At 43.2% G+C, this 11,964-nt stretch overlaps 1 protein-coding gene across 4 annotated transcripts in view; it reads right to left on the minus strand.

Moving 5' to 3' along the window:
- BCL2L13 (BCL2 like 13) overlaps window positions 1–10,880 on the minus strand; it is a 44,712-nt gene extending 33,832 nt beyond the window's left edge. Inside the window, exons 1-2 of one of the 4 annotated variants that reach the window (XR_005827867.1) lie at window positions 9,838–9,857; window positions 4,907–5,096 (exon numbers count right to left, since the gene is read on the minus strand). Coding sequence is in view for 2 of the 4 variants with exons in the window: in XM_040593981.1 (XP_040449915.1) it covers window positions 4,907–5,096; window positions 9,838–9,840 (193 nt within the window). In the remaining 2 variants the exon portion in view is untranslated. Of the gene's footprint in view, window positions 1–4,906; window positions 5,097–9,837; window positions 9,860–10,705 lie in introns of those variants that run through there. The other 3 variants (XR_005827868.1, XM_040593980.1, XM_040593981.1) reach the window with 3 other exon arrangements.
- Window positions 10,881–11,964: the final 1,084 nt, after the last annotated feature.

An 11,964-nucleotide genomic window follows, 5' to 3' on the forward strand; every position in this document is an offset into this window, starting at 1 on the left:
AGACGTAAGAGTTTACTTCTAACCAAAACAAGTGAACAAACGTAAAACATTTCTCCCAGTAACCCAATTCAACACTGCTCAGCTGTAAGAAATGTGTGTGGGAAACCACTGAAATGCCTTGATCACCGACTATATACAGCACTTTATATAGTAACTCCAAAACCGATAATAAATGGTCAAAAGAACACTGTGCGCAGTAATTGGATTACATACCGTGGATAGCATGCACCTCAGGGAAACTGTAAAACTGTCAAAACCTTGTTCACCTCTTGAGTAATCTATGCCACCTTGCAGTAGTGGCATTGATTATAAATCTTCCAGATACTATGTGAGCTAAGGGATTATTTAAGATTTCTCATTCTGTCAAGGAAAACACAGAAATTCACAACCTTCATTACAGCCACAGGCTCATGGGATGGGGTCAAACCATGGGGAAGAAGATTAAAAAGTAGAAATATACTGAAATTTACTCCTTGATGAAATACAAAGAAGCATTTGTAATACAAATATGTTGAATCACAAACCAAAGTACTCTGACTTACTTAAAAAGTAGTACTAACAACTGCTGCAGACTGGAAGTTTCTATAATAGCGAACTTCTGTGGGGAGAATGTAAAGTTTTCCAGTATTTCGTATTTATTTTCTGTGTATGACCAGTAGTTACAGATACTACAAGACTTCTGAAAAAATACTAAAGCATCTCTCCACAGTCTAATGAACAGATAAGAGAGCTTCTACACATTTTAGGTAACTGAACTCATCTGTTGCCTCAAGCCATATGAACTTACACAGATGATCTTACTTGTGTTTTATCAGATTTTTCTGAGCAATTTGTAATATTCACCTACCTGAAAACCTACCACAAAGTAAAAAAGATTTTTCTAAGCAATTTGTATTATTCACCTACCTGAAAACCTACCACAAAATAATGAAAAAAAATTACTGCTAACAGACTTTGGTTCATATACACTGGAGTGAGTGCTATGTAGAATCACTATTCTGCCAAAACTGTAATAGGAATAATGTCTCAAACTATTGTCCAGTTCAGTTTGCTGGATTTGCCCCTGGAGGCACTGAAATCCACTACAGAATGCTATAGAGCTGTAATGTTAAAAGATTGGTTTGTCCAATAAAACTGTTTTGAAGTTCTTCAAGAACCTGCAATACTGCAAATGATTGTCTCTTCAGTACCTGCACTGAAAAGAAGGCATCTAAATAGACATTTCAAAGTAGTAATCAGACGTTGACTTAGGTCAGCCTTCTTTGCTTGAAGCTAGAAGTGGTTTTAGCTCTTGTAATTGAAGCCATCTTTCTTGCAACAAAATCAATACCAACCAAGAAATCCAAAGGGAAATACAGCAAGGTAATTTTCTATGCAATTTGCCTGAGCTTTCACTTAATAAAATCCCTCCAAAACCCATCATTCTCATAAAGCATATTAAGCCTGCAAAAAAAACCAAAAAGTTTTAACTTGAAATCTAACAAGTGCCTTAAAGATTTCCTCTTACCTGAGTTTTTGGAACAAAAAGACATATATTAGAAAAAGAACCCTAGTATGAAATGCAGGAAAGCAGAGGTTTGTGGAATATGACCATAGGAGGAAAGGGAAGGGAATGGACAAAAACATTCAATTTCTCCTACCAGTTCTACCAGAGATAAAATACTACCACTCCTGTTGGGAAAGATCACTTTTTTGGTTGTTTTTTGACCCATGAGATACATTCTGTAGTTGGAGTGTGAAACTTCACTGAAATCTGGGAGACTGCTGTAGAAAGAGACTGAAGGGAGGTACAGAAACACTAACTACACCTAGGGTGCCTTATTTCCCCATGTTCTGTACACATGCAGTGAGAGAAAGGTCTGCCAGCATATTTCCACATGTTCTGTACACATGCAATGAGAGAAAGATCCACCAGCAGGTGACACAAAGTGGCTGTCATTAGGACCCTGCTCTGAACCACCCTCTAGAGGAGTCTGGCCCTCACTCTCCAACACTGAAGGTGACAAAAAGTTAACTTCACAAGGGCAATCTAAAACTAGCTTTTCTGGATACACCTCTTACATTGTAATACCACACAGGTATCAGACAAAGAGTAAGGACTTATTTGGATCTAAGAAAAACATGTGCAGGGTAAGTAACACATACCAGAGCCCATACCTCATATGACTGTAACACATAAAACAGAAGTGTCCTCCAACTAAAATAGAAACCGGCAATAGCCACAATCACTGTTAAAATTGTTTCACATGAAAGGTCTGTCAGCACAATAATCAAACTAAAGCAAAATAAGATTAAATGACAGGTACTTTGTATCATTAACCCTCTCAATTCATAAATCAAGAGTGTTCAGCCACAGTAGAAAAACTACTGACCATGGTGTTAAAGTACCACAAAAATCACCAACGAAGGGAATTTGGGATCAGTCAAGATATCGTATCAACGGCTGATGACAGCACTTGAAAAACACACTGTTGAGCACAATGTAATGTCATACTGCAACTATCCCTCATATGTCTTCATTATCAAAACCCAGAAGTTTCCTCCTCATGATGGTATTCTACACAACAGCTATTAATTTTCATTTACTGGCTTTCACATCCCTTTTGTTCTAACCAGGCTTCTCAGACCATGCTTGTTACTGTAATACCCAGCTACCTCCCAACAGCACATTAGGCAGTGCAGGTAATATCTATTATGGGCTGCTGCTTCTTCTTCTCGCTCTCTCCCTAGGGGAGAAAATAGAGTATATAGAGCAGAGTGCTTTGGTACAGCTCTCCCCAGGTAAGCACCAGCCATGTGCCAGACAACAAGGAGATAGAGACTGTATATGTAAACTGCTTCGTATTCAAAGACAACATATACAGTACTTCAAAATAAACGTACAGCTGTTACCACACATACCCTGGCAATACAGCTGAAACAACTGTTCAATTACAAGCAGTCAGAGAAGAAGTGGGAGAAAGGATTTTTAAAAGTAACTGTCAGACAAATGAAAGCTGTCGGAAGCATGGAAAGCAGACAAGCACCAGGAAAAGTAAATTAGGAAAGAATGAAACAAATCCTGAAGCAGGAGGATGAAGTGTGTGCACTTAGTCCAGTAACAGCCAAGGCACTACAAAACAGTGAGAAACAACAAGGCAGATTAAAAGTAAGGGGAAATTATTTTACCCAGAGGCTTTGATCAGAAAACAGTAAAAATACTGAGATCTAATCACAGTGAAAGATGACCAGAAGAGGAGAAGTTCTGTCCACTCTCTGGTCTGGGGAGTGAGGGTGGGGAAAATGTTGGAGAATTTCCTGTTTAGAAGTTTCTTAGAGCAACAAGGATGAGAGAATAGATTTGGAAGTATCAATGCTTTACAGTATTTTAATAGCAAATCCAACTACAGCCTGCTATCACACAAGCTAACATATCTGAAAAGTAGACCAATGGTTACCTTGACTCAGGAGCATAAAAGTCTTCTTAACTGACAACAAAAATTTTATTTAAGTATTTGTAGCTTCCTCTTTATAAAGTTTTAATATTGCTCTTTAATTCAAATGTGTCTTGGAGGTTTCAGTAATAAGAATCAGTTGAAAGGTGCCCCTCAATTTGCAAGGATTTCAAAGGTACTACAGCCAAATTATTAAAAAGAAAAACTTTAAGACAAACAGTTTCCTTTCTGAATCTTGCATTTAGAGAACAAAGCAGACTCTTCCACATTGTAGTTTTATATGTACTCAATACATTTCCAGTTATAGCCCAGTTACCCCTGATGGGATATTCAGAATGAGACTTTATTGCCAAAATAAGCACGTTTTCCAACAAGAAGTTTTATGAAGCACCATCTTGCCCCTCCTTTTATAGACCACAGATGCAGTCAAAGTAATAGACATACCTTAAATATACTAAGATTTATTTTTTAAACGATACATAATATAACCAGCATATGCTATATGCTTTAGTGTCAAACTGATAAAATCATTTCTGTCATAACTTTGATGCTATCTTCTCTTTTCTTTTCAGGAATTTCTTACATTGTGACAGGTAAGTTCAGTAAATGAGAGAGTATGCATGCTTAAAAGCTTCTTTAACAAAAAAAGATTCTGAAGACTGCCTTTGGGGGTTTTTCAATATGCCTTTCATCACAGTAAGTTCTGAATCACAGGAACTAGTAGTGACTGAAATATTGTTAACAAGTGACAAGCCACCCAAACAATCTTGACAAACAACATTATTTAAATGCTTGCCACCACAAAATAAGGGAAGTTTTTACTATCTAGGTTTATGTGAAACATGATCTATCAAACTTCTTTTATTCTGTCTCCTATTTATTTCTTTAGCCTCCCGTATGTATAAACCTCTTCTGGAAGACACATTTGACTCTTATCTGACTCCATGAAGTCCTTGATTTCTTAAAAATAAATAAATAAATAGATGCAGCATAGGTCAGGTTAAGCATTACATCTCTGCACTACCACTGACTGACAATAACAGAAGTGTTAACATAATTGGGCAAAACTATTTAGCACATGAGACTGCTTAGCTGGGTATCATCACTCGGAGTTTACATTGGTAAACACCACCAACACACCCCTGCTTACTTCCACTGGCCTCCAAAAGAAAGCAAGCATGAGCTCCAGTTCTCAAGACGGCTCAACAAAGATAATAAATATCCACCTCTCTTAACCTCGAGACAGCTACTAAAACCACTTTTACTTGCTACATAAACACCAATTAAAGAAGTAATCTAAATACAAACAGCTTTGTTTCCATCACAATATTTTAAAATAATGGGAAGAGATGAAGAGATATATTACACTAAACATCAGGCTAATGTTCTGCATCCATGCACAAACAGCTGAACAACTAATTGCAAATACAGCTGCATATGTTAATAGGTACAGATGAATATGCAAATATTACCTTGAGTAGAAGGAGGAGGATGCTCTTGTGGCTTCTCTTGTGATAAAAGTCCCAGGTAGCTAAGAACTACATATTTTGTTTCATAGTGAAATCCTACAGGCACAGCAGTAGAGGACGCCATCGGGTTGGCTTGCAATGCGGCAGTGCTCTTACGGGGCACGTAGGGTTTTCTCTGGGTAACTGAGGAAGACTGTAAGGAAAGAATTGAGTGTTTTGTTTGGTTTTTTATAAGGCTGCAATAGGTCATGAACTCATACATAACAAGGAATTATGTAACAATCGTGAAGTAATACCCAGGTTTTTGCCCTGATATCATATGCATTCTTATTTTAATAAGAACTGTGGACACTAAAACCAACTGCCCCCCCCCCGCCCCAGCACCCTGCCTGCCTGCTGCCAGCAGTGGCATTTCTCACTCCTGCCTGGCATATGTGCTCTCACATTAAAGCAAATTGAACAGTTCCTCACCACGTGTCTACCACTTCATGCCTCCCAACTCCACCAAACACAAAAATGCAAATGTATTCACATGTTTTTTTGAGGTTTTGAGGGATTCCGAAGACTTAGTTAACTACAATTTGAGGTAAAAAGACAGGTTCTGAGGACTCTCTATTCCCCTAAGCCTCCAATTAGTATTTTCTGAGTCTCTGCTTTCTCAGATTCACTATTATGATGCTTAAAAATTTTAAGGCAAAAAAAATGACCACAATTGCCTCTAATTCATTTTACTGCTCCAAAAGCAATGGAAAACATATGGTCAACAGAGGAAGTTCCACATTCATTGTAGGGATCGGAAGAACAGATGGTTGCTTGTCCTGGATTTCTCACCCAGGCATTAATACTTATAAACCAGAAATCCACACCTAACAGCAACATCTGGCCAAAAAACTTCTCTGGTTTACTCTAATTGTTTTGTCACCTTCTTCAAACATCCAAATAAGAACAGCAGGCAAAAACTAAGGTAGAGAGAAATAAAAAACAGCCATAAAGGACAAGGTTAAAAAAAAATATCTCAGAAAACAACATGGAAGTGGGGAAAAAAACATACAACAGATTGAAAGGAAGTATCAGACTAATCAACATGTTTTAGCTCTTTACAATAGGAACAGTCTGGATAACTACTTCCAATATGCTATCAACCTGATGAATCAAATGATAATATTTAGAGCTTTAAAATGAACTCTCCAAATTAGGTTCTCCGTCACTTCAGGGAGTCATTCCCAAACAAACAGTAGCCCATTCTTATCCATCACAATGGATATCTAAATGAAAGGCATGCAAAAAAGTTCATGCTAAAGAAGAGCTGCTGAGGGGGCTAGACAATTTAATAGCATGAGACTGCAGTTGCATCTAGAAGAAAAATTTAAACCAAGTTTAAAGGAGTTAGTATGAGAAAAATGTTATATACAGGGAACAGAAGCCGGAACATCTCGAGAGGGTTCCTAATTACACTGGAAACCCCTTGAGACTGAAAGAGAGAACTAGGTTCCCAAATCAAAGCACAATCTGCAAACAAAGCCTCAAGATTAAAAATAATAAATGGAGCAAGTAAACAAAAAGCATTGACCTGTCTAGCTATGCAAGATGTCTGGGCTAACTTCTAATCCCCCTCCTCCCTGGAAAGGAAAGATTAATAGCAATTGTACATTGGCTCCTGAGGATAAACACAACTGTTAACTGTGCTGGGGCATGGTTACTGTGTGAGTAGGTAGCTTGGCAAAGAAAAATTTATCCAGCAAACTAAAAGCTGCAAAAGGGAAAGAGTTGGTGTAAAATTGGCTAAATGTTCCTTCTTTAGTCTTTAGCAGCTCTAGTTTGTGAAACTCATTCAGTATTGAAAACAGAAGAGGACTCTTTCCTGAAGACTATACTCTGGAAGCCGTGTCCTTTGCTATGTATTTCAAAATGCCTGAAATCCTTTACCAGAAAGATTTGGTTGAGTCTTTGCTATGGCTTGAACCAAAGTAGTGATTTATATAGGAAGGAACCAATGTTGAAACTTTAGAGTCAACATTCATCCTTTTTCCCTTGGAGTAGTAATCCTACATTTATGTTGTCTCTTCCATCCCAGAGTGCTCTACAGGCAATGTATCATGCTTCAGAAATGTAAGAAATTATAGCAGATAAGCACAGCTTTTGCACAATACACTGTTACCTTGCAGCTGCTTCTATAAACCGAGACTTTCATAAAGCAGGGAGATTTGGAAAAAAAATAACTCAGAAGACTTCCTTTAACAATAGCTCTGCCTTTCAGACTAGATCCCCATATCCCATCACCACATCACATGTTCACATCACCAGGTGTGAAAGATGCTATTCACCAAAAAGCAAAAGCTCCCCAGCATGTTTCAGTTCTGGTTTGTTCAGTAGAGATCCAGAGTCCTGAAATCAACACGCTTCTCGCAATGCCTACACAATGAATGGGAGCCCTTCCAGACAACCTGAACTCATCTGTCCAGAAAGAATCAGTCTGACTGATGGTCCAGAGGCATCCAGACACCACAGTGTGGATCAAAGAAGAAACAACATTCAGATTTGAATATATAACAAAGATTATTCTTCAAAATGTAATTCCAAATCAACACAGAAAATTAAAGAAAAAAACAGCTTATCTAAACAAGCATGAGACTCCATACGAGCACAGTTATCCATGTGCAACAGTGAGGCCTAATTCACGAAAATTTCAGCATCCTTAGCTCAGCACCTCTGGAGGAAGGAGAGGACAAAAAAAAGGGGGGAGGGGGGACAGGACAGAAGAGAATCAGACCACAGCTTATTTAAATAGTGGTTAATATTTCCCTGGGAAAAGAATGAAGAAAAAATGCTTTGGACAAAAAAAAAAAAAAAGGAATCACTTTGGTTGATACAGTCTAAGAGGCTGTTTTATACTGAAATGAGAAGGGAGATGTAAGAACTTGAATGGAAGAAGTATCTTCAGCTTCATACAAAAGAATGTCAGACTAGAAATGTGCTTCAGAATCACTGGTCTTCCTTTGAGAGAAGCCCACAGCACAGCCACTTAATTACTCATTTTGAAGTGTGAATGACTGGTTTTGTTTACAAAAAGAGAAAGAGAAACATTGACTCAGATACTGTAAATACCTCAGAAAAGGCCATTTTTCAGGAATGAGTGGGATTAAAAAAGGACATGCAGCTTGAGAGACCAGATTAGAGGAAGAAGAATGTTCCGCTAACAGGAGCAAAATGGCAGAGTCCAGAAACTGTTTAAGAGAATAAGACAAAGGCTTGTATGGGAGATGTAACGGAGCAGAGGAAATAAGGCTTTTTTACAGACTATATAAGCCTCAAAGCAAGGGCCAGAGAGTTACTACTTCTAGTATAACAGGTTTACTGCAAGAATATTGCCTCTTCAAAAGCTAAAGAGATCAGAATTATTACCAATTACTCCCTACAAAAATTTTCACCTTTCTCAATTCCTGCACCCTTGGAGGAATAAAAGGCTATGCCTTGTTGAAGCTTTACTCAGCTTGTTACTCCTCCGACCCTGCTGTCACTTGTTTCATGTGGGCTGAGCTGCTCAACTGACCTGAGAACAGGAGTTCCAGTCAGACTGACATTTCCTCATGCAATCTGTCACATCCTAATCCACAGAAGAGTAATACATTAGACAATGGGCAATGCAAGTCTACCAACGAATACTGTGAATACAATCCCCCAGCAATGAGGATCTGCTGTTTTAGTCCTTACTTGCAAAATCCTACCATGCATCAAGCTGCTTTTATTGTGTGTTGGTCAAAAGCCAAAATGCAACAGCATTATGATGCTGCCCATAAGAACAGTTCACCAGCTGACACTAAAATCTACTGCACATCTATTCGAGTGTTGCAGGTCTGAGACTTGCTTTTTGCATTTAAAGCTGCAGCCTTACAAAGTATTTTGCTGTATGTTTATAACAAAACAGTAGGTGATCAATATCACTACCGTTTTCTAACACACTAAAAACACAGGTTCAGAAACAACAGCGCAGTCACAGTTTGCCTTCTTTTTACAAATAATACCACCACCGTGACCGCAGTTAAATTCCACTTGAAAATGGAGTCAATATAGGGCTGGATGCAGTTCCCACCTACAGCCTGGGGTTACCAAGCCTCACTTACCCACTACAAACTTAAACATCCTAGACAGCCGCTGTAGCAGAATACTTCCTGCTGCTGGAGAACCGTATCAAAGCACGGGTAGTCTCAGTTAGCAAGTGTTCACCCAAGCAGGGACAAAGAGATGTAGCAAGGCAACAAAACCATAGCACCAGAGTCAAAGCTGTTCTTGGGCGGCGTTCCACTGATACATTCACAGGTTTGGGTCATCCTTCTGACACCAGCCTGGGCAACAGGTAACCACTCTCAGCTCACTCAAATCGACAGCCTTACATATATACAGTGCTTTTTATCCAAACATACCATACGTCAAGGAGTTGCAGGTCTATAAAACCACACCCCATATCAACAAGATGGAAAATATCCAAGCGCTCTGCACCTTACCAGGTGGCTTGTGTAGGGATTTTGGATGAGACCTGCATGTGCAGACTAGTTTAACCTTGCAGCAGTTTGTCTCTGAAAACACTTCATGTAACAGGTAGGACTTTCCAAAGCACTCAATTGAGATCAAGTTGGAAGATAAATCCTTCAGGGTACTTTCCCAACAATATACGACAGTATGACGAAGAGATTGTTTTTAATAAACTAAGAACTACCGAGTTCAGACATGTCAATTTTTACTGGAAATTAATCAATATTGCATCCATTACTGATCCTCTGGTGGCACTTAATAGATATAAATACTGGAAAGTATGGCAGTTGTTTATCTGGGCACAGGTTTTAGTTGACCATAGAGAGAAATGTGAGTGAGAATTCTAGGCAAACGGTTCGATTCTTCTTCTAGGAAGAAAAATAAAACCCATACCAGTTACCTACCATAAAGGTTCTCAGTCCCTTTCAGCTTTAAACCATCTTACAACACTAAATCATGACAAACCCAGCTTTCATTACCAAGCTGTAATTTCACTTCAGTTTTTTATTTGCCAGGCGCTACGTGGTTTGGAAAGCGAAGGCGAGGGAGGCCGGGCAGGTGAGGCAGAAGCCGGCACTCGCTCAAAGTTTCCACAGCGCCAGACAAACGCAGAGCCGGGGCAGACGAGCAGCCTGCAAGAGCGTAGCTTATACTCAGTTACTACGACGATGAATGAGATATTTATATCCGGGCAGGAACAGCAGGGAGCAAAAAGCCGGGATGAGTCAGCCGGCGGGGTCCGCGCGGGAGCCACAGCCTACGCGCACCGGGGCAGGTGCGGGCGGGCAGGCCGCGGCCCCTGCGGCGGGGGAGCCGCCGGCTCTCCTAGCCGCCCTTCAGGTCCCGCCGGGGGCGCAGCCCCTTCTCCCACACGGCGGGGCCCGCTCTAGGGCGGCGCCCGCCCCACAGCCCGCCGGCCGGGGACGCGCCGGGACCGGGGGACGCGTCCTTCAGCCGCAGGCACAGCGGGGGCGGGAGGGGGCAACGGCCGCCGAGGGGCGTGGCCCGGCCGCGCCCCGCCCCCGCGGGGAAGTTCTCCGGCTACCGACCCCGCGGGGAGCCGCCGGCGGCCCCAGCTCCCCTCCCCTCCCGGTCAGCGCGGCGGGGGGGGGTGGGGAGGAGGAGGAGGCGCCGAGCTGCCCAGCTGCCGCGCTGTCCTCCTGCCCGCCCGCCCCCCCCCCGCTCCCGGCCGGCGCCGGCGGGGGGGGTGGGGGTAAACAAACAAATAAATAAATAACTCGATCGCCCGCCCGCTCCCACCCCTTTCCTCACCTGCGAGCGCCGCGGGGCGCGGAGGGGGCGGGGAGGAGGAGGGAGCGGAGGGGGCGGGCGGGCCGGGCGAGGAGCGGCGCTGCTCCGGGTCGGTCCGCCGGGGGTGGTGGGCGCGCGCGCGCGCACGGCGGTGCGAGCTCTGCCCTAATTTGCCGCCGCCGCCGCCGCCATGATGGAGGGGCGGGGAGGAGGGGACGGTGGCGGGGGCCGCACGTCACGGCGGTTTGTGCCGCGCGTCACGGCCCGCGCCGAGGGGCGGGGCCCGGCAGGACGCCTCTACCGCCGCGTGACTGGCCGGCGGGGCGGGAGGGGGCGGGGCCGGCCCTGTCCGTCTGGGCAGCGGCCGTGAGGCGGCGGTCCGGTGCCTCCCGCCGCTGGGCCTCGACGCGGGCAGCCCCTCTCCCGGGGCGGGCCTGGCCTGGCCTGGCCTGAGCGGGTTTCCCGCGCTCCAGGGCACACACACAAAAGGCGGCGGCCGCAGGGTTCGTGTTAACCCCTTCGCGTTTTCCTCGCAGGTTTTGAGGAAGAGAACGGGCGGCGGCTGATTTCCGCGGCCCTCGTCCGGTTCGCATGATCGCCGGTGTGAGTGAGCTGGGCCAGCGCCCCCCGCAGCAAGCCTCCCGTAGGGCTGGGGGGGCATAGGAAAGAACGAATAGACTTCCAGTTGCTTTAATGTTATTTAGATCGCACCCAAAGTAATAGTAAAGTGTTCTCAAACCCCAAAATACAAGTTGATTCCCTGCATTGTAACATAATCACAATGTGAAAAAAGAAATAAAGCTACATGTTTTTGTAAAAGGCTTTTTCACGTAGAAAAAAAAAAGGCCCAGTAAAAATTGACAAAAGAGAAGCTGAGAAGGAGCATGGATATGACAACACATCCGACACTTGATTTGCAAGGAACAGTTCTGTTTTTTCCAGTAAACGTACCTACAGAATGGAAACAGAATCTTCCCGCCAACAGGAATAAAATAGTATTACAGGTTATGAGGATTGCTTCAAATTTTGCCGTCACGAATGGAGGCAGTATGAGAACTCCCAAAGAATCAGCGCATGGCAGAAGGTAATCGATAATAATAAACATGCTCTAGAGCCCCATCACGTATTCCTGCAACGAAATGCTGGTACCTCGGCTGTTCATCATAAAAGCACGACCAGCGCAAGGCGGCTGCTACAAGCCTTCCCCAGAGCCCCCGGCCTGAGGCCTCCCGCGGCCACCCCGGCCGCCCTGCCCCCCCCCCTCCAGCCGGCTCTTCCCT

This window comes from Falco naumanni, chromosome 5 (genome assembly GCF_017639655.2).
Source record: "Falco naumanni isolate bFalNau1 chromosome 5, bFalNau1.pat, whole genome shotgun sequence".
NCBI classification, from domain to species: Eukaryota; Metazoa; Chordata; class Aves; order Falconiformes; family Falconidae; genus Falco; species Falco naumanni.